The 24,004-nt window shown below is 32.5% G+C and overlaps 1 protein-coding gene across 1 annotated transcript; it reads right to left on the bottom strand.

Moving 5' to 3' along the window:
* Positions 1-1,176: 1,176 nt before the first annotated feature.
* On the bottom strand, positions 1,177-23,749 carry arrb1 (arrestin, beta 1). Its single transcript, XM_046863557.1, has 16 exons — positions 23,056-23,749; positions 13,368-13,398; positions 13,129-13,189; positions 12,841-12,885; positions 12,493-12,689; positions 12,031-12,090; positions 11,861-11,928; positions 10,031-10,166; positions 9,410-9,494; positions 9,221-9,293; positions 8,973-9,110; positions 8,786-8,869; positions 7,296-7,319; positions 6,963-7,033; positions 6,113-6,164; positions 1,177-5,163 (listed from the first exon to the last, which is right to left on the bottom strand). Exons 1-16 carry the CDS (start codon positions 23,073-23,075, stop codon positions 5,052-5,054), a joined length of 1,257 nt encoding a protein of 418 aa, XP_046719513.1. The 5' UTR covers positions 23,076-23,749; the 3' UTR covers positions 1,177-5,051.
* Positions 23,750-24,004: the final 255 nt, after the last annotated feature.

Genomic DNA, 24,004 nt, shown 5'->3' with positions numbered 1-24,004 from the left:
AGGATGAATTTCACCAACTAATGAAAGAAAAGTTACTAAGTGTCACTTAAAAAAATGGAAAAGAGCAATGCCCAGTGATGTCTGTACATTTGGTTGTGAGTGCAGAATCTTTCCCGATGTTAATGAAAAGAAAAAAACATTCAACACAAATGATACCGTAAATATTGAGACATCGCTGTAAATTGCTGTTCAGTCACTTTTATTTATAAAACTTAAAACAGTGGTCTCTCAATGTTTTCTGTCAATTTAAGCTTGTCGAAAGAAATATAATAATATAGGTGATCTCGCTTAAGTAATGGAGAGTGTGTTAGAGAAGTGAAGAAAAGAGTGCAGGCAGGGTGGAGTGGTTGGAGAAGAGTGGCAGGAGTAATGTGTCAAAGAAGGGTATCTGCAAGAGTAAAAGGGAAAGTTTATAGGACTGTGGTGAGGCCTGTGATGTTGTATGGTTTAGAGACAGTGGCATTAAGTAAAAAGACAGCAGGTGGAGCTGGAGGTAGCAGAGCTGTTGAGGTTTTCGTTGAGGGTGACGACGATGGACAGGATTAGAAATGAGTTTATTAGAGGGACAGCGCATGTAGGTTGCTTTGGAGACAATGTGAGGGAGGTGAGATTGAGATGGTTTGGACATGTGCAGAGGAGGGACATGGGGTATATCAGTAAGAGAATGCTGAGGATGGAGCCACCAGGAAGAAGGAAAAGAGGAAGACCAAGGAGGAGGTTCATGGATGTGATGAGGGAAGACATGCAGGTAGTTGGGTTGAAAGAGGCAGATGTAGAGGACAGAGGGGTATGGAGACGGATGATCCGCTGTGGCGACCCCTAATGGAAGAAGCCGAAAGAAGAAGAAGAAGAGGAAGAAGATGGTGATCTAGTGAATAAAGTATCAAGATTGTTGTAACTTTAGATATCATAAAATTCTAAACATTATTTATTTAAAATAATCATAAGAATTATTTATTTAAAATCTCTTGCACTGTAAGTTTGATGTTTGATTAACTTTCTTTTGTCTTTAATTAAAGTTGTGTGTTTGAATACACCAAGCCAAAGTAAAGGTTTCTAAAAAGTTCTTTTTTGAAGTTATGTCTATATGTGCATCTTTGTAGTTATGTGCACATGTTGATCAGCTACAAATTGCAAATCACATTCCCACAATGCCAGGTGGCAGAGATAAAAACATTTGCAGGTAAAGGATTTATTAAGGAAACAGGCAGGTAAGTCAAAAACGTAATGCAAAAACATGGTCACAAACTGTATAATTGAGAGAAATCTAAATCACAAAACCAGAGGAGAAAAATAAGATAATAAAAAAGATCAATTTACACAATAATCAAAGAATCAGCAAATAAACAATTGGTAATACTAAAGTACATTCACTATCTGTTCTTGAATCCTTAAATATTATGAGTGTGTAAACATGCAAGTGAGTGAATAAAACCAGAGCTGATGATTAATAATCTGTGTGAACATGACAGGTTTAAAGATAAGAGTGATTGATGGTAATTGGAGTCTATTGTGGCCATGTGTATAGACTTTGACACACAAAACTCTTAGGCTGTTATTTTGACTTACATCCATGTCAATAAAAAATTATTTTATTTTTAAATTAAAGTATTAAATATTATTAATAATTACTGAACCGTAAATCTTGTTACTTGTTACCTGTTTATGGCTTATGTCTTTTAATTTTTGAAGTAAATATTTAGGTTTTGTTTATGACTTTTGACTTTTTTGTAATATAAATGCTAATAATAAAACATGACTGATATTCACCTGACTAACAAATAAATCTGTTTGTATCCATGATAAATGAGACCCAAAGTTAGTTCAGCACCCACACCCCCTCCATCCATATTAGTATATCTGCATTACTACATATTTATATTTCACATGTTGGCACTTCACTGTTGCAACATGACATTCCAAAGTTCATGGTTTTGCCCATACAGGATGTATATTTAGTGTATTAAAGTGCTTTATTCTCCTCCTTCTATACCTATTATATTTATAACATCTATATACAATCCATGATATTAATCCTGCACTACCCAAATACCTTACAGTTCAATATTTATCTCATATTAAAAGGCATAAAAGGCTTGTAGGGACTGGCCTATTACATGGTGTACATATTCTAGCTGGCAATTGCAGCTGCCCCTGTGTTACAGCTACCACTAAAATCTCAGTCCAATGGTAACTGGCATATGTATTATCTATTTAGGTGATGCATGCACCTATGTGATCTACTGTTAGAAATAATAAGAACTAAACAAATGCGTTTACCACAGAAGATTTGGCACATTAGCTAAACAGAGATGCATTTTAGATATTAATTTAAGGAACAACTGGCCATTCTTTTATATTGCAGAAGGCATCTTTCTGTTTGGGTTCACTTGTCCCCATAGCAGGAAGTGCTATTCTGACTTGAGTGAAACATTTTATCCTGAAGGCAGTGGTTTCTTTTAGGATGACTATGCCACACAATTGCTCACTGAATGGATGTAATGAGTATAAAAATTGTGTATTTTATAGACTTTGCAATCACCAATCTAAACATTTGTGAACGCTTCAGGGAGATCATGGGCCTTTCAGAATGACACCTCATGTTCTACATTTTCATCTGTCACCTGCCTGTTTCAATCCTAATAATATATATTGTAAAGTGTACGTCCTCATATTAGAGTACAAACTGTTTATTCATTTACTTATTTTACCAGTTTACTGTATTAGATTGTATGTTGCTTTCTTTTAACAATAAATCAAACAATGAAATTAATTATTAACAATTAATTATTTTTTACTCTAAAAACATAATGTAAACTAACAGACAAGAAGCATAGTCTTTCAATATGTTTAATTTAAATGGGACATGTTCACATATCTGTAACAAATAATATGATTCGATAGTCCGGTCTACTATATAATTAGAATAGCCTTTATTGGTCACATATACATTACAGTACAGTGAAATTATTTTCTTCGCATATCCCAGGTTGTTCAGGACCACAGCACCCCTGAAGCACAGAGGGTGGTATGGTAAGGACCTTGCTTAAGGTCCCAAGAGTGGCAGCTTGGCAATACCGTGGCTTGAACCCTGACCTTCTGATCAGTATTCCAGTGCCCTAACCACTGAGCTACTACTCTAATTTATTTCTAATATATATTCTATATATTAAATTTAATATCTTATTAGCAAACAATCTGTAAAAGTTTGAAGCCTTGTCTGAGTTAGTAAGGTCTATTGACATGTCAGTTTTAAGAAGTAAATCTATAAGTATCGCTGCCGGTAAGTCCAAACATGTATGTATCATGAAGTTAAACACATCTTTTTATTGAAATTTTAAAAAGAATGTATAACAGTACAGTAATAATATTCTAATTAGAACAACAACATTTTCATGTGGATTCAATTAATTTGACATGGAATAAAAATTAATAAATAAAAATATGACCAGAATATACCAAAGAATAACCAAAATATGGAAAGACAACTTAGAATAGTTAGTCTAAAATATTTTGACCTCAATTTTCAGGACAACTAACCAAACATTAAAGTAAGCCATAAGATATATTAGCCATAAGGTATGTATTCTTCATATTCCCATTACCATTGCCACAGACTCACAAAAAAGATATCTGAAACTGGGTTTAACTAAATACTAATAAATTTGAATGTAGTTCACAGTGTGTGATTTTCAACGATACCTATATGGTTTCCTTTTAATTCATGTGCATAAGTGGAGTAGTGGTTCTAAAACATTTCTTAGCAACTTAAAAAAAAAAAGAAATTACCCATTTACCACAATTTTAGAAAGGTTTATACATGGAAAGGTACATAAAACATAAAGCAGTATTTAATACAACAATTATCTATATATTACACAATATAATTATATGCTGTAACAGCTGAAAATTTTCTTTTTTGAAAAATGTATATAATAATTAATTAATATGTAAGAAACAGATAGATTGGGGCAGTTAGTTTGATGCAAATCCAATTTCTTTACCTCTCAAAATTGATGTGTAGTAGTTTTTCATCCCTTTATACTTGTTCCTGCATTGTATTGTAGAGTATTTGTATTTGTTTTTTAAAGCAGCTTGCTCATTTTCAGTTAAGCACATGTGATTCATGCTTATGTTGTACTCTATTCTTAATAGAAATAAAAATGCTATTAATTAAAAAGCTTAATTAAAAGTTTAATTACATTAGTAATTCTAATTAAATTAATTTAAAGTCTAAAAAAAATAGAACTATCCCCCCCAAATTTTTTCTCTATGTATTTTTTTTTGTAAACTACAGGTATCTACAAGTATTCTTTAAATCATTTAATACGGCTTCCCTTGATAAAAGTGCCAATGTGTCAATACTGACTAAGGCCAATTTACTCTTTAAAACTCCCTGAATTATGTAATGGGGCATTCTTTATTCTTTATATTATTATTATTATTATTATTATTATTATTATTATTATTATTATCATTAATGTTTTTATTTTTATTATTATTATTATTACATATTATTACATATTACAGAAAATGTTACTCAACTTTTTTCAATAATTGACTTTCTTCACTAATGCAGGACTGTCCATAAAAACAAGACAACCTGACAATGGTCAGTCATTTCTCTTCTCTACAGAGTGTTCAGAACAGAGTTTTTTTTTTTTATAGTTTTAAACACAAAGTTATCATCTCTATTTCCTCTTCTAATAGGAAAAGGAACAGAATGAATTATAACAAAGGCATGCTATAGTTAAAGGTTGTTTTAACCATGATCAAATGCAATTCCTTACTATGTCTTACCATAAATACCTCATAGGCCCCCTGTAGAAGCTATTGGAATGATTTTACCAGCAAAATGCTTATTTAAGGAGTCAATGTTTTTCAAAACTTTTACATTCTTGCACCCACTCAGGATGGAGAAACCATATGTAAACAGGAGCACTACAACTGCACCACAGTGATGTGTGTTAAAGGGTGTCACAAACACCTTGTTTGTCTTTACAGGGATTTTCAGTTAATGCTTGATGTAATAAAATATTTGTTGTTTTCATCTATCTGTCATTTAGCTTAGGTGAGTCTGTACCTTCCTCCTCCTCTTCTTTGTCGTCCTTTGCTCCAATAAGTCGCTGCCTTGCAAAATCTTCAAAAATTATATCATCATCACTAGAAACAAATAAAGAAACAAATAGAATTTGACCAGATACACATACAAAGAAAAGTTTATCACAAAATGTACTGCACAAAGTACTGCAAAATTTACATTTCATTTTCCACTTATTCACAAAAAGTTCATATCCTGGAGAATGTTTCACAATGTAATTTTTACTGTTGATTACTGGTCTCGTGCCGAATTAGCACAAAGTTGCTCACTACATATTTTATTATTTGCATAATTTTTCACCAGTGAAACATCCATCCCTACTCCCTAGCTCAACCAACTTACTTGATTATTAATTAAAGTCATCTAATTAATATTTTCAATTACTTGAGCCCAACACTTTGCTCTACCATTGTGTCAATGATTATTTTAATACTTAGATGTGGTCTATAGTCTTGTCTATTTTGCCTACCTTACATCTCTGTATTAGTTTTTCTGCTACAGTGGTTTTAACCTGGACATTTTTCTTTTCCCCCAACTGACAGCTGGTGCAACAATTAATAATTCTATCCTAAATAGTTTAAAGCTTAAAGGTTAAAGCTCAAAGCTTAGAGTTTAAAGATAAATAATTGTTTTCCCCCTCACCAGTTCCTCTCACCTCTCTACTGATTAGTAATGTGTCAGTGTTCAGAAAGCATTGTGTGGTGTTGATGAACCAAACTGCCTTAATTTATGCATTTTAAGTACTTATTGCTTCCTGGTGCTATTTTTAAGACCTGAAAGTATAACTGATTGAATGATGTTTTGTATTCGGACAGGGTCTTCAGAACTGTGTGTGTGATTCTGTAATTCCTTTTAAGGATTAATAAGACAAGCATAAAACATGATGAACAAACATTATAATAAGTAATAAGTGTAGTATAGTCAATCATTTGAAGTGAGGTTTGTCATAAATCATAAATTTAACAAATACCAGTGGTAATTTTGACAATAAAGTGATGAAATATTACTTACTTTGTGTCGAACTCGATCAGGTTTGTGTCAATAGGTGCATCATTTTCTAGTGCTTACACAGAAAAAGAAGAATAGGGTAAAGTAAAGGGTAAAGCAGAAGTTAAAATAAAAGAAACATGTAAAACACTACTGGGTAACACATGAGTAGCTAAAACAATAAATCTGTTACAGGTATCTATGAACTATGAACTATGAACTTTTATTAGGCCTGGTTGGCATCGATTAATGGTAAAATAGCTATAGGTGAACATGGTATAGACCATATGGTATGAGACCCTTCTCAGTCCATATCGTATGCTGGTCAGGCACCTTGCAAGGCTATAATCCATATATTAATCTGTAAAACGAGTATTTAATCAAGCGAACATGTAGAGAAAATCCCCTGGACAGAGGTTCAATTATTCTAACAGCAAATCTGACTATTCAAGATCCTTAAAACATGCTAAAAACTAGCTGAGAATGTCTAAATATAAAATGACAGGGATTATACTGTTGTAAATATACATCATTTGAATTGATATAGTATAAATAAATTCATTAGATTAATTACTCTGGTTGGCTTGGATCAGTTTTGCTTCTCAAGCATGGCTATGTCTAGCAAAATACCAAGAAGGCAAATGAAGTCTGACAGTGAAAATTATAATCACTGACCAAAAAGTAAAAAATAATCCTATACACATTATTGTCCTATTGCATTACATTATTTCTTACTTATTGCTTTTTGAACACACCGTTAGCAAAAAACAACATGAAATTTGTAATGAAGGTTTTGCATAATGGTATAATAATATCAAGGTGTTCTTTAGATTAGTTTTGTCAGGCAATCAAATAAATTGAATTAAACTCATACCATCTTTGTAAATAGATTCTTCTACTGGTTTGGGATGCATTAATGTGAAAGGTAACTCTACTGCAACATCACTAGAGAAAATAAAACAGTGTTAATATTTAAGTTGTTCAGCAAAAGATCTAAAAGAATCTATAAATGTACAAAAGCTACTAAAAGCATGGTGCTTTGCAGTATAATTCTTTTTTTAGTATTAGAATTAGATTTAGTTAATTAATTAATAAACAATTAATATTCTGTGCAAATATGTATTTCATGCCTATTTGTTTGCTTCAACTAGCTAGTATAAAAGCATTATTTAAGAAAATTGCAATTATTTGATCAAATATGCTTTACCTGGAAGCAAGATCTCCCAAGAGCCTGTGAAGAATGAAACATACTTAGTCTTTTACACAGTTGAAGAAAAAATGTCAGTGTGCCATATGTAGCACTCAAATTCTTTGTTTCTTGCATATCAAGGATTGAGTATTTTTAGTGTTTACTTGGTAGAATTTTAATAATTGTATAAATTAACACAATACTTGCTGTGAGTTGATATTCCAAACACCTTTTTTAGGGCAGAATTTCGGGACACGTATCCTACTTTATGCACAATAGCAATAGACAGATGCATGACAGGCTCATAGGCCATAGAGAATAAAGTTGTGCATGCATAGTGATGAGTTAATACCTAAAATGTTCACAACAATATTTAGACCTCAGACACACTGACTTAAATCATACTCAGACATATGTATGGTGGGTTTGACCCTTTTTCTCTTGCCCACTTTGAAGGAATTGCAATTGAATGAATAAATAAAAATTTATGTTTGGTTAAATAATATCTATAATAATATTTTATAAAAAAAAAAAATGTATTATATTGATTTAAATGAATAATTGAAATTTTTAATAAAATAGTTTACATTTGTTAGACCTTATTTGGGTAATACAGATGTTTCTATATGTGTGTTTTACATTTAATATTTAATTTTCTAAAGATATGATCTACTTAACCCTTCCATTTATTTTAGCATGCTTTAACAAATGTCTTCATTCCTTCCATCATACATTCATTCACTCCCTCGATATGTGGATCTTCTCCTTTTAAGATAAATTCTGCTAGTTACTTCCTGGTTAGCGTCTAACGCTAGAGCTATGGCTTCTTTAGTGTTTTTATGCATGCACAAAACAAATCTTATTTCCGGTATGGAGTGAGGAGCCACAGTGACCCTCTATTTTCTTTTTTTTTCTAGTTTTTTTTTATCCCCAGCATTGTTGTGTATGTTTTAAACTTTAATAATTAAAAAAAAAAAAAAACATTTTAAGTGCGAGCCAGTGACTAAACAAACTTGCGGTCGGCCACTTAATACAACCCTGAGGGAACTCCGATTTTAACTATGTTCCGCACGCAAAAAGGATTGCATTTAGTACACGTGTGTACCGATATGAAAGCCCTGTACAGAAAAATGTTGCTACAAATGCATGTACCGTTACCCCCCTAATATGCATTCCGGCAGTCAGGCTATAAAACTATTTAAAAGTTGTTTTTATTTATCCACTGTAAGTTATAATAATTGTGATAGGACAGTTCTGAGGTAGTAGGCAGGGTTAAACATGGCTACATGTTCACTACAGATTCTCTCTGGAATCTTAGAAGACTGACATATAGTTCATATACTATGAATATTTTTTTTAAGTCTGGTATTTATCTTTGCCTTCTTTTAACATGTAAATACTGTATATTTTTATTTATTATCTTATTTTTAGGATTTACCTAGAATTATGAGAATCATACAACAGCTAGACATAGTAAAGTCACTGAACTGAAAACGGGTTCAACTTACCCACCACGAGACACCACTAGTTTCACTTTGACTTTATAAGAAACGATGATACCCAGAATTTCTTTACTGGCGCCTTCTCGTAACCTTCCGGATAAAACAAAAAAGTTGATGGTGAAAGAGAACATTGCAACTGTTGCTTCTTTCCACAAGTTACCTTAATAAGACTTCTTATATTAAGAGTACTCACAATGTACTTGAGGCTAAATTAGTATCTTCATGTTTGAGTTTTCCATCTAAGGCTAAGCCACGCTTCTCCCGGTTGTTGGCAAGAAAGGGGGTGAGAGTATAAACCTTACAGAATGTTGCACTTGGAGCCACAATGTCACTAAACAGACACAGTAACAGCAACGGAATTAAATACATATACATATATAAAATAATATATAAACCTCTATTGCTGTATTGCTTCATCAAATGTGCATGCTGCATACATACTCTGATTCTTCCATTGCCACTGGACATTTGTACTGGGCAGTGTTGAAAAGACAAATATCAGCATACTGACGCACTAGAATTGAATAAAAGAAAAAAAGGACATGAAGAATAAAAAACATAAAATTAACATTAAATTTGTCAAAATAATAGTTTTTAAGAAAATGTTTATGTGCATTTGTTTAACAACACCTGAGATCTTCATTTTCTTCACAGTCTTGTTTGTGTTGTTTGTGACATGTACATTTACACTAATTGGTTCACCATGGTAGTAAATCTAAAGGAAAAGAAGCAAAAAAGCCCTTCTCAGTTGTAAGTATGATCTGATTCTAAGTCAATTAAAAACAAAACAAACACACAAAAAAACAACTGAAACAAAGCTAAAGTCTTTAAAAGATATTTCGTATTTAGAACTGAAGCTAAAGTCAGTCTACCTTCCTGTAATATTTTGTATCACACTACAACCGCTAGATGGAGCTAGTACACTATTAAACTCAAATCCACGCTTGCTCTTTAGTAAAATAATTGCTCCTTCGAGCACAGGTTTGTGATTTCACTGGTGTATCCACCTTATGTAACAGAACTAGTAAATACTAATTTGCTATTATTGTATTGTACCACAGGAGAAAAAAGACTACAATTCTGCAATACCCTGAACGTTCATAAGTAGGTCTGAAACTATTACTTTAACGCATTGTTATTTGCCTGGCTTTGCTTAATTTGTGAGAGTCACTTATTTGAATAGGGAAAAGAACATAGTTGCTTTTGTCATCTTTGTTTTAAACTGCTCATATGTGAAAAAAAAGTTCTGACCTCCTTGTCCAGCGAGGCCTCTAGGTGTAAGGGTTTATCTGACATGAGAAACTGTCTTGTTGTCTCTGCCATTGGCTGTGGACCTGGCTTCTCCGGCGCATACTGCACTTTTCTGATGATTAGGCGCACTGAGTTCCTATGCCAAGAAACAGTATTTAGTATAGAAACCTGTTCACAGAAACAAAACAATGGCAATGAATTACTTGTTAAGTAACGTAATTGTTTAGAATAAGGAACTGAATATTGATATATATATATATATATATATATATATATATATATATATATATATATATATATATATTATAATAATAATAATTATTATTATTTGGTGTTTTTTTTTGTGTGTGTGGTCTTGCTCAAAATATGGTTAGATGCACCATAACACCATCCACACTGGGGTTAAACAGCCTGAACAGTACTGGAACAGCACCCCAAAGGGGATTATGTTTGTATAACCTCACAGTCTGGACTGTACTATTTTGCTTATACCAAAGTGATTTGCCAGTGATTGTAAAATTGTAATCTATTAATGAATAACAATTTGTGCATTTTAATGGTTAAATGTAATGCTGTGAAACAAGACTAGATAGATTATTTAGTCATTCACATTATAATGACAATAATCATGGGTATTCCTTTGCCAGCATATCTTTTTCTCTATATCATTTTCTCTCTTTTAACCAGCTTGTCAGTTTGCACAGAATTCAAACAGTATAAACACTTTGTCCTGAAGATCCCCACACATGAAAACTTAACACATTGATGATTACTGTATGTTCAATTTAAAAACTTTTATTTGAATGCCATTATATTAATTCTTTATTTATTTTTTATTTATTATAATTCTTTAAGAATTTTTCTTATCATTATACTCAACTGAACAAGTCATGCAAACCAAGTCATAAGTATGGACATGAAACTTGGTCACTATCAGTTTTATCAAGGCAGAGCCTAGTTTACTCAAATGTCACTCGTGATTGTATGGATTAACATCGAATTTTAAAGTTTTATGCAAAACAGGATTTTAAGACCATATTCAAAGAAAGGTGAGACAACTTTTGCTTTGACATGATGCATTATCATCCTGGAAGTTGTGGTCATAAAAGGAAATGTTTTTACTGTTTTCAACTGTCCAGTTTTTGGTAAGCCTTTTACCAGTGCAACCTCAACATAGTTTTCTGCTGTTGTAGCCATCCACCTCAAAGCTTGATGTGTTGTGCCTTCTGAGCTGCTTTTCTACTCAATACAGAGTGGTTATCTGATTACTTTAGGCTTTTTATCAGCTTGAACAAGTCATGACATTATTTATTGACCCTTATTGACAACACTGGATGTTGTTTCTACTTTATTGTGCCATTCTATATGAACTGTACAGACTGTTTTGGATGACAATCTCTGGAGATTAGAAGTTATAGAAATACTCAAGCAGCCCAATTGGCACCAACAATCGTGCAGTGGTCAAAATCACTGAGATCACATTTTTCTTCAATTCTGATGAGTGATGTAAACAACAAACAGAACTGCTAATTTGGTTTTGCATAATTTTATGTATTGCATTGCACCTCTAGGGTCACAGTTTGTGAATGCTTAGGCCCTGCCGCATATTTTTATTATTATTATCAGTATTAGTAGTAGAGTAGTAGTAGAGTAGTAGTAGTAGTAGTAGTAGTAGTAGTAGTAGTAGTAGTAGAGCTACTTAAAGTGGGAAGGCTACTTATCCTTCAGCATCCCCACTTCCCCTAATTGCATTTCACAGTAACTAAAAATTAGCATATATCACAGTGTTAATATTTTGTTTACCAAAGTGCATGAACAAAAGTCATCTACCTTTTGTGAATTTTCTCTTCAACGTTTTCAGCACAGAAAGCCTTTACTTCAAAGTCAACCCCACATGCCTTGTTAGATGTGAGAAAAACAGAAGAAAAAAACAATTGTATGGTTTATTGTTTCAAAACAACCTCATGGAATTATTTTCGATTATGATATAGAAGCTATACCTTCCCAGTATCTTCTGGTCCAGGTTGCAATGTGACAGAACAGGGTAAATTGGGAGGTATCTATTAGAAAAATATGTAAGTTTAATAACATTATAGTGCTCTTGCTCAGATGTTACAGCACATTGTCTAAAATTGGCAAAATGCAAAAGTGCACACAAACCAAACGTAAACAAAAACTAAATTTAATGTCAAATGTATTCAGAGTTAAGGTCTACCTGATTAATAAAGATCTAATAGTAAAGTAGCACACATCAGCACTTTTGAAAACCCCTATTTGGTGCACCCAGAAAATTGATGGCACATAAATAAGGTTACTTTGAATATGGATATTTTAAGTTGACTCTAAACACAGCCTAGTAAGAGAGTGGGTTACCTCACATATACAAAATAAAGTTTAAGATTTGTAAATATATATTATCATAATTATTATCTAAAATAATGGGCCAGCTGTAAGGAATTAACCTCAAAGGTGAACGGATAGGCATTCTCTCCAAGCTTTTTAATCAGCCGCTCCTGTAGACGTGTCAGGCTTTTCTTCTCCTCAGGCACAGGAGGGAATGCCTGTATATTGGCCACAAAGAGGTCCTTTCGAAATGTTAGCCCAAGAACATCTAAGTCTTCTCGTCCATAGCGGAAAGCACAAGTCAGCGTTATAAACACTGTGGATGAATAAGGAGCAGGAGAAATTACTCTAAGTACTCTTCCTTCCTAATTACTAACATACAATAGAAAACAATGATCATACAGTAAAGTAAGCTCATGCCAAAAATGATATACTTGCCATAATGTTTGATAAAAACCTTTTCTCACCTTTCCTCTCCTTTAAGTACTCTGGATCAATTAATACAACACCATCTGCAAAAATAGGAAAGTAATTTACATGTCAAAAGAGCAAACTATAAGATCAGTCATTTAACACATGTAACACAAATAACATGAACACTGAATAAAAACAAAGGTTAAAAAATAAAAATAAATAAATAAATAAATAAATAAATGTCAATTATTGTGTGCACATTTTTATCAGTTCTAAACGTAAAAAACAAAACAAAAAAAAACAAAGAGTAATTTAAATATGAATTGAAAAAAATGACATACCAACAGGCTCTACAATGTCCACATGGTCAACAAAATCCCTCTTGCCAAGATATACAGTTAACTTAAAGAGATAAAATATGAAGCATATGTTATTGTGTAACATGAAAATTTTTAACACTTTTAACACATTAATATAGCTTTCAAATGATTTTAAGACATTTTGTTAAAATTATATAAAATAAAAATAAAAGTAAATTTAATTGATTTAGGTGAGAGAGTTTTAATAGTCTTTAAATTACCTTTCCGTTTGGACTTGCCTTCTTGAATACCCTGTTAGAATCAGAAAAAAACAATTTAGAAATTCGATCATATCGATCCCCATACCATAACAGCATAAATGAGTTTATATACACACTGACAGCTCATTCGGATGTGAAGGTGAAGTAAGTATTGGATTTGAAGCTGCAGTTTATAAGTGACACTGTTAATCTGATTCTCTCCCTGTATGTAAGTGGGTTGTGTCACCATAGTCAGAGTGGGTCTTTTTGTTTTGTCAATGGTCCACTTTTTCCAAGCACTGATGAGTGCTTCATCAGAGCTTTTCACTCATTTCTCTCATTAGTGGTAGCATTAATAGCACTGCTTTAGGGAACAGGGCATCTTAACATGGCTCAGCAAATAAATATAAACTCAGGACTAGCCATATACTAGTCACATATGTGTAATGCTTTTCTAAAATATATATATATCTCTACCCATAAATGTAGAAGGAGTTTCTATAGAGATTATTGGATGGTGACTTGACAGGCACAAGTAGTAAAGTCCTACTTGAAATCTTTTAATGTTAAAATGTGAACTGTCCCACAGTAAATCTTGCACTTGATGGAAAGGAATCTTGAAAATAAAAAGGATCAAAATGCTGTTGATAGCCTATAAATTCAGTCAGGCTGCTGCATAAGTGTTACAGCTTCTTTATCGCACAGTACCTTATGCCTGCAACTTCTTAGCTATTTTGTTGTCTTGGATTTAGCAAAACCTTTAGCGCAAAGTTTGTTCATACTTGGGAATTTGTGCCAATTTACTGAACAATCTATTCTGCATGTTGTGGCCCAATCCTGTGCTAGTATGATAAAGCCCCTGTGAACAAAGATGGGTTCTTTATAGCATGATTTGCCAAGGTTGATAAGGTAGCATATACAGTAAGTAGGTTGCACAGAGCCACCCACTGAAATGGATATATTGTAAAATTCTAAAACTTTCTGATTAGAAATTCTGAAATCTTTTATATAAAAAATTGAATGTGGTTGTAGATGTTTGGATCCCACTGTATATAAGCAGAATGAGACAAACATTGCAAATCTTTGGTGCACTTTTCTCCAAATATTTACATCCATTTTATTTCATATTCTACTAGGTGTTTGTTCCAAGCACTTCCCTTCAAGTGGTTACATTTGAGAAGGCATCATGTCAAGCTGTTTTATTAGTATTTGCAAATCTATCTGCACAGCCAATATTGCTGTGCCTAAATTAATAAGACAAAAACATTTTAAATCGATTTCTAATCACTTTGTACTAAGTACAGAGGAACATATTAGATTAGCTCTGTTATGTCAGAACCTATTACATTTTTAATTATTTGACAGCATATTATTAAGATTTTAAGCATGGGTACATTTAACCTAAGTGCATTTTACAAAGCTAATGTAATTACTTTTAATGAATCATATTTAATTTAATTAATTTGGGGATTTTCATTGTAATACACAATAGAACTGCACAGCATTTGTATTAAAATTTTATAAGCAATCAAAAAAAAAAAATTCATACAGTAAATAGTTTAAAATGTCTGTGCAAAGAAAGCGGTCATGTACTGAAACATAGAGTAATGCATTCTTCAGTTAAGCAGCTAATTTTCTAAGTAACTAATATATTAAGCACATGGAACTGAATTTCTTTTTGGAGATCTCATCTTGCAGCTTCTGAACTATGTTTTTTAGGTAGCAGTTTTATTAAATATGGCTAAGAAGATAGGCATGTTATAATGTTACATACCATAAGCTGGGGCCTTCAATGTTGTAGACAATTTTAGCTACTGCTGCATTTGCCTTCCCTCTGAAGTGGGAAATCAGAGTTTTATAATTTTTTACCCACATGTATTCGAGGTACAAAGTATAAAAACATGTATAGCTCTATATTTGTCTTTTCTAAGAAACAAGCTAGCCAGCTGTAATGAGTGTATAATTCTCTGTAATAAATGTATAATTTCCTCCTTAGAATAGTTAACTTAATCAACAACATAATATTGATGCATGCTGATTGTTTACTTGATTGCTTATTGTGTTGCCATTCTGATTTGACATCACTATCTGAACAAGGTGGAATACACAGTTCCAAAAATGTTCCCCAAACTAACAAGAAGACCTGTCAAATTAAGAGCCCAAACACAGTACATCTTATGGACTATCTGATCACTACTTTACTCATGCTTAGCATAGTTGCAATAGTAATTTGTTTATAAATACATCTTTACACAAATTGTTTGTCTAATAACCTAAAAATAAGACAACTTAGTCATTGTTTTAGTCACCCCATGGTTATTAATACTGTTATCATTGCTGCTAATAAGTTTTACCACTCCCATGCAGTATATATAATAAAAATGTTAGTTTGGAGTTTAGTGATGTCATCAACTACGAGATTCACACACATATGGGTGACTAGAATTCATTAAAATATGTCAGTATGAAGAATATCAGCTTTCCATTATTTTTGTCAATCTAGCAGAAAAATTTTGTTTAGTTAAAAAAAAAAAAAATATATATATATATATATATATATATATATATATATATATATATATATATATATATATATATGCAAATGTACTAATAGACAAGGGCCAATAAACAAGGCCCAAAGCATGGATACATTAAAAGTCATCTTTGATTGTTATCACATAAATAACATTGATGAATGTACAGAATGAGGATTTAGTATTTGCTAAAAAACGGTTTGTGGAGGTAGAAATAAAGCCAGCAGTAATAAAAATTGAATAATAACATTTATCTCTTTATTTAAGCCAATATGTGCCAATATAAGTTTAGTTACTATTATTATAGCTTGGTTTACATGTATTTGAACAAGAGTGAAGTCTAAAAACATTGACTTGGAAAATTGCCAAATCAGATTTATGAGATATTGGCTCTGGCAGCTTCGGACGAGGCCAAACACATGATTCTTTCACTCACTCAATCTTATTGATTATAAACTACAGACAGATGGCTTACAACCACTTTAGAAGAGTTCAGAAATACATTGTCTGTGTAGCCAAATAAACAAAAAAAAATGCCTTTTGAATTAGACGACCATGATGTCTATGCAGAAATTAAAAATGCAACATGCCAGTTAAGTGCTGAGACATTGTGAAGATATTATATGATGTGCTAATATGGATTGACATGACTCAAAAACAGGCTTTTGTGAAATCCAACCTAAGTGGAACCACAAACTTGAGAAGGCTTTTAAGCCCTTTCAGTGTACAATTTCACTCTGAGTCCTAAAAGCCCAAAAGTATGCAGTAAGTGACTTTAAAGTGTGTATGAATTTTTAAATGAGTCCATGCATCTGTAATGCACAAGCAATCTCTACTGGGTTCTGTGGCAGAATCAGCTCCGTGTGTGTTTGACATATTGTAAATTCACTATATAACCTACTATGGCAATTGTTTGATATTTTTATTAAAGTAAGTTTTAGTGTATGAAATTATTTTGAGCGTAAAAATAAATAAACAGTTTTACAGACTTTTGTCTGCAATGGAGTGCCATCCTATACAGGGTGTATCCCTGCCTTGCGCCTACAGTACGCAGGACAAGCTCTATGTCAACCCTGACCCTGACAATGTTCAAAAGTTTGCTGAAGATGAATGTATATTTAAAACTCGGTTTGGATATATTTTGCATGTCTCCTGCCAGATTGTTTCTTTAAGTATGTCAAAACAATTGTTTTAATTGCTCAGGTGTAGAGTATATTTTAGCAATCCCATGTACTGTATCACTTGAGTTGTTTCCATTTGAGGCAGCTTAAACCCAAAGATTTCAGGTTCAGAATTGCACACATCAATACTGCAGCCATATGTCATGACATACTAGTGCTTGTTTCATAAATTTTTCATTGTAACATGAACTATTGAGACTGGCCCTAGCAAAATGTAATTGTCTATTACATAGTTAGCTGCATGTTGTTACAATAGAAAAAAAAATGTTTTGCTGGTCTTTGAATTCTGTATTAAAAGCCCAGATTTATTAAGATGCAATTCCATTCTAGATTTCCATCTTAGATTTTGCCACTTGAGAGGTTGGTCTTAAACAGCCACCACTCAGCCACAATATTTTTTTTTATTAAATTATACAATGAAAATTTTTTTTTTTAATCTTTGATCTTTAATATTAATATGATCCATTATAATATAATAATAGTCCATTATTCAATTAGTACACATGATTTGTTGATAATGTTGTAATAGTTGCTTGTAATTTCAGCTATTTGCCTTTTTTCAAACTATATATGCACATAGCTATACAATTCCAAAACTTAGCAATGCAATGACTTGAAAAAAACACTGCATGTTGCATTAATTATCCCAATTACTATTAATTATTATTAATTAATGTAACAGAACATTAAAAGATTGATAAATCTGCTTATAAGCATATATTGTTTATTTTTGTGCTTATTTTTTATTCTTTTTGTTTTAAAAAGAAGTAGAAACAATAAGAGGTTGCCACTCATGATTGTTAACCTGAGTATACACTATAATTAGTGGCAACACTTTTACAGTTACTATATTGGCTTGTCTGTAGTGTTTATTTATAGCAGCTTAATAGGAATTAATTAGGCAGTAGTTTCTGTTGTAGGTTGGCTGAATACATAAATACTGTGACATTTAAAGATAGAACACACTTTCTCCATCATTACAGTCCAGCTACGTCTTATATATGTGCAACTTCAATAAATCAAATACAAAGACTATATTTTAGCTCAGCCACTACATATCCATTTAGGCTAATGAAGTAGTGCCATGTCATATGACCATTTACAAATAAAACTTAAATAATCCTATCCAGTTATACCATATATTGTCATCTAGCAGGTGATGTATTTGTTAGGAAATAATGCTACCTCACGATGACTAGATATCAATGTAAAGAAAGCAGATGGAAGAGCTCATTTTGTGATAAATGATCCCTGGCCTTCATGACTTCAACAGCAAAAACATAATGGAGAAACTGGTCAAAGACAAGTAATGTATCCACAGTAGCTTGATATTACACATGGGCTGTGTTAAAACTGGTAGACTGCTATTAAAAATTCTACTGTACTTTAAACGAATCATAAAACATTGCAAGCATGTGGTGAGCAGATTTACAAAGAAAATCAACCAGGATTAAAGGAGAGTAATCACTGAAAAAGACACTCTGAAATACAGAGTGACACAGGTGTCTCACAACTGAGTCTCCTTCTTGTTGTTGGAGTGATTTAACCTGTCATATGACAAATCTACTGACTTCATATTGTCCTATGGATACATGTATCTTCTAAATGTCACTTCAGATAATCTGTTAAAAATTCTCTTGTATCTGATGCATATACCAACAGAGGATACTTCTTTAATGCTAAAAGAGGTTTTTTTGTGCCATATTGTATCAAATATCTTGATTTTTTTTAATGCTTTATATCTTAGGCATACCAGAACTAGAATGGAAAAGGCAAAGTTAACCTGACAATAAAATTGATAAGTAATCTTTTAAGTTAAATTTTAGGTTGGGGAATTGTGTGTCCAGCTTGAATAAACCAAGTGCAAAAATTGACACCTCAAAGCCAGCATTCTTTTAAAAATCAGGGAGAGCACAAAAAAAATGGCTATAGTTAATAAATATTAAACATGTTACAGAACTGTTATCACATCATCAAATATAAAATCCTATTAACATATGTAAATGCAAACCTATGTGAATACAGGTTGACTTAAAGAAAGGTTGTCTCAGTTGTATCATCAAACAATCTGAATTTCTCCATGACTGTAAAGTGCAGGATCTTTCGTGGCTCTTTCTTTACTAATTGCTGTTCTGTAGAAAATAATTCTATGCAGTACCTATGGGTCCAGCTAGGATTTCTTCCAACTCTAACAATTTAAATTGACTTTTATTGACGAGCACACAACCTTGATTCTTCCTCACAAAATCTTTCTTATAAAATGAAAAACATATACAATTAACTCAATTAAATCTACATCAAAAATTAGATTAATTCAGAACTCAAATGTGTTGATCATAGAAAAAATTTTTATAGTACAATTCAATTAAATTTCCTTTTAACTGAAAGAGCTAATTTTAGCTTTATAAATATGGATCCATTTCTGTAGGAAGCTTATTGTTCAGAGAGAGGAAAAAAAAAACATTTTCCTTGAAATATAATTAATGGATTGGATATTGTGCAGGACCATTTCCTCCACATGCCCAGCACACTTAGTGACTTGATTCCAATCAGTCCTTACTGTGTATATATTGTAGAGCATTTGTTTTTAGTGTACTAAAATGTAATTTAAATGAAAATTTCAAATATATTTAGAAAACAAAAAAATTAATCAGGAGGCCTAAATAATTCTTCAGAAATTACAAAAAACCAGCTTTTAAAGTCTGTCCATGTTCATGATAGAGCACACCAAATTTTATACAAGATGATGAAATTTGTAAAAGATGTAAACAATGTAAAATTTGCTATTACTTGTAATGTAACTTTTGATAAATTTGAAGTTTAAAAATGTAAAACTATACTAGATCTGCTACAACTGCCAAATGTCTGTTGTTTGTTTATAATTTCTTCTTAAATGACACACTATTTAACCTCACCCTGCAGTCCACTGGCATCAGAGGTGGCAAAAGTGCACACATCCTTCACTAAAGTAAAAGTGCAGATACTCATGTTTTAAAATACTCTGGTAAAGGTTAAAGAACTGAAGTTCTTGAAGTAAAGAAATATAAGCTTTTAAATACTAAAAAGTAGCAATTACTACTACCTGTTTTAGTGTCATGCTGGTAACTGGGTGTCACATCATTAATATTAGGACACCAAACAGAACCTTTGCTATGTTTCCACACAGATGGTTAATGAGGTGATGCCGGAGAAACTGTACCTCTTCTAACTTAGTAATAATATCTATAATATAATCTATAATTCTAATATAGATTACATAATATTTGTTTTCGTGAACTAATGTTCAATCTTGTTTATTTATAAGTAGACATTTCAAGCTTTCTATTCATATACATATTATGTATGTGAGGCAAGATTTAGGTTGTTTTATTTATTTGTCTGTGTAGAGAGATGACAGAGAGAAGACAGATTATGAGTGTACAAATAAAAGTAGACCCTTTACAGATTTGAATGGTCTATTGCTCTTATTTGTTGTACGTTTTAGTTGTATGCATCATGGTGGATTTTGGTGCTGATTTGGGACTTCAGTATCAGTAAAACAAATGTTATTAAAATATTTTTCAGTGGAGTTGCATTATTCACGTGTTGATTAAAAAGAATTTGTCTTAACTCAAATTTATTTACTATATTAATACAAAACTAATACAAAATTGTGTTAGCTGATGAATGTATCCAGGGTAAACAACCACCATATAGAACAAAGGCAGAGCAAAAATGATGATCAGGTGATCAATGTCTCTGTTGTCAGTCATGTCGACATCGCTGACTCCCTCTGTCTCATTTAAGTTAGCCCCATACTGCTTGTTGCCTAATGTCTTGCTTATTGTTCGCTTCATAAACTAGCCTACGTCTGTGGTGTCAGGAAATGATACACCAGTGGTAGATTGAAAAAGCTGCACAATGACAGGAAATAGGTTGATGGACTGAAAACGGTGCGCGGTAAGAAGAAAAAATATTGATAATTTCACCAAATAGATTAAACCTAAAGTAACAAGCCTGTTTTGAAAATGTAAGAAGTAGAACTTACAGATATTTGTGTGAAAAATTTAATGAGTAAAAATAATAATTGTGAGGGAAAAAAATAGTGAAGTAAAGTACTGATACCAGAAAAATCTATTTAAGTACAGTAACAAAGTATTTGTACTTCATTACTTCCCAGCTCTGACTGGCATATAAAGAAATGAATTATCACCACAAGTCTGTTCTAAGATGAGTCAGGACATGGTTATGTTTCTGTGTGTAGAATATCATCACTGTGTTTAGCTGCTTGTGAGCAGGGTGATTTGATTTGATGAAGGGGTTTGCCCCTTGCTGGGCAAACAATTCACACCTCCCCACTATAACATTTGTACACAAATAAACCAAGCAGAAGAACTAAAGCTTTTTTTTAAGAAAATCATAGTATCAAGTAATGTTTTGGTTTTTGCAGTTTAAAAAACTATGTTTTAAACAGCAAAAAAAGGATTATAACATTAAAACCTTAAAAAGAAACACTGAGAGAAATCCTTAAATGTTGACTTTCATATATATATTAACTACATCCGATATGACATCAAAAATAGATCAGTGTTGAACACAGACAGCCCAAAAAGTTTACTGTATACTGTAAACCTTTCAGAAGATTAGGCTTCTATGTATCTCCTAAAGAAATAAGCTTAAACACAGCATGAAAGAGATGCTATTTTCTTTAGGTTAACAATGCATTTACAATTAACAATGCATGCTTGAGGCCCAAAGTGGTAAAATAAAATATTATGGCTTTTTATTTTTGGTGAAGTACAGGTAAAAAAAGAATCTAAAAACAGAGCCAAGCAAATCTGAAGTATTTCATTAAACACTTTTAATAGGGAATTTGGTGCAATGTATTTAAGTTTTCCTAAAATACTTAAAAATGATGCTACTGGTGTTGTGTGAGGAACATTTGAAAATAATAATCTCTAATAGGTTTAATAAATAAAAATATAATGCTGTACATTCAACTAATGATCTTAGATACTGAAACATTTAGACTCTTTTTATTAAACAAGTATTTTTGGTTTATAATATTTGTTTATTATATTATTATTTTTGTCTTAAGTCCCTGACTTAAAAATGTTTTCTTGAAAATCACTTTCATAACCATAAAACTATATACAGATTCATACAAAGTGAAGCTGACTGTGTAAGCCATACAAAGCAAAGATATAAATCTGAGGTTTTTGACATATAATTTCTAATTTTAAGTGGGTGGAAACAATGTTTGCATCAAAAACAGGCAATTCAAGCTACTTTTTAAAAATAAATCAATAGATGTAAATAAAATAGCTGTGAGGAAAAAAAAATGCATCTTCATAGCATGTGTTTGGCCACCATGTATTTGTGTTCAATGAGACATTTAACAACCAAATGGATTTTTGATCGAAGGATCCATCACAGCTCACTGGAGAATTCCTCTCCAGCTGTTGCTGATATTTCACTCTGTACTGTACAGTAATAGCAGAGAGCTTTGCTATTACTGTAAGAGGATAATTACCTCATTATCCTGCTGAGAGCACAGATATGGCATATAGCATACTTCCTCTTCAGAGAGGCTCAAGTAATTTAGAACTCTGTTGATAAGGTACCATGCTATGTGTGAAATGTCAACAGTCATGTAGTGACCAGCTGCGTCAAAACGCAGCATGTTTTACTGACTGAAATCTAAAACCTTTACAGACAGGGTTATGTTCAAATAATAGACGAATGAAAATGAGGCAACTGCAAAAAACAGTTCTGTATATGTATAGCCCAGATAATAATACAATGTGGAAAAATTGTGATTCTGAAGAAATTATCCAGTTAAACGAGTTGAGATATTTCGCAAACGTTTTTGTCTGTAACGTCGCAAATATTATCTTCTAAGACCAGCTGTAAAATATCAACATTTACCAAGAAAGAAAAAAAATTGGTATGTAATACTCTGCCACACATTTGGTTTCCTTTGCAGCATTAACTGTGATAAGATTATTTTCTTACCTTGTGCCTTTATCGCCCATGATGATAATTTGTGTGCTTTTCTGCTTTGAACTTGCAGAAAAAGAAACAGAGAAATGTAAAAACAAAAAGGATGCAAAGGCTGAAAAGAAGCAAAGGGAAAATTCACTTATGTACAGAGGCAGGATGATGCCGCCTCTGTCATGTAGGTATGTTTCCTGCTGTTTAAACACTCTCCAGCTGAATTTGATTACAGAAGCATCTCCGCTTTTGCCTGTCAAAGGTCCCCCTCTCCCCAAAGAAAGCAAATGCAGGTGATTCCCTGTTCTGCTTGGCCACTTCCTGCTTTACTGCTATTCAATTAGGCATTCCTCAAATGAACCGTGCTTGGGGAAAAAAAAGCCTGCATCAGAAATCCTGAGATTTAAGAATCTTCTGTTTGAGGTCCAATGTGAGGCAGTGCTGCTGCTTTTGCTACATCTCCATCTCCCTCCCACACTCCCTTCCGCTCTCTGTCACATGCATACACAGACGTTCTCTCTCTTACACACACGCACCCACGGACACACACACACACAAAGACACTCTGCCTCCCTCTCCCTCCTCTCTCCTCTTTCAAAATGAAGGGGTATGTGTACTAGCAGTACTGAGTGGGTGATAACTAGCGCTAAATAAGACACATTTGCTGCTCACCATTACGCTGCAGGAACTGACAGAGACACACAAGTCAATCCAAACATTCACTACCAGCACAAAGATTCACTGCAACGTAATAAATAGACTAAAGGATTAAACATCAGCGCAGATATTCAGCGGCTTAAACCATTTCAAAATTCTTTGCAATAATAACGTTTTTTTTTTTTGTTTTTACATTTTGTACGTTAAAATTCAATGATGCTGAATGACCAAAAAATCCAATTAATATGAAACATATTTAAAGAAAAGAACGCTAAAATAGATATCAAATTGCGCTGAATAGTCAAGCTGTATC

Source organism: Silurus meridionalis, chromosome 12, assembly GCF_014805685.1.
Source record: "Silurus meridionalis isolate SWU-2019-XX chromosome 12, ASM1480568v1, whole genome shotgun sequence".
In the NCBI taxonomy this organism is placed as follows: domain Eukaryota; kingdom Metazoa; phylum Chordata; class Actinopteri; order Siluriformes; family Siluridae; genus Silurus; species Silurus meridionalis.
The sequence above is the reverse complement of the archived record's forward strand: the minus strand, read 5'-3'. Positions and strand labels throughout refer to the sequence as shown.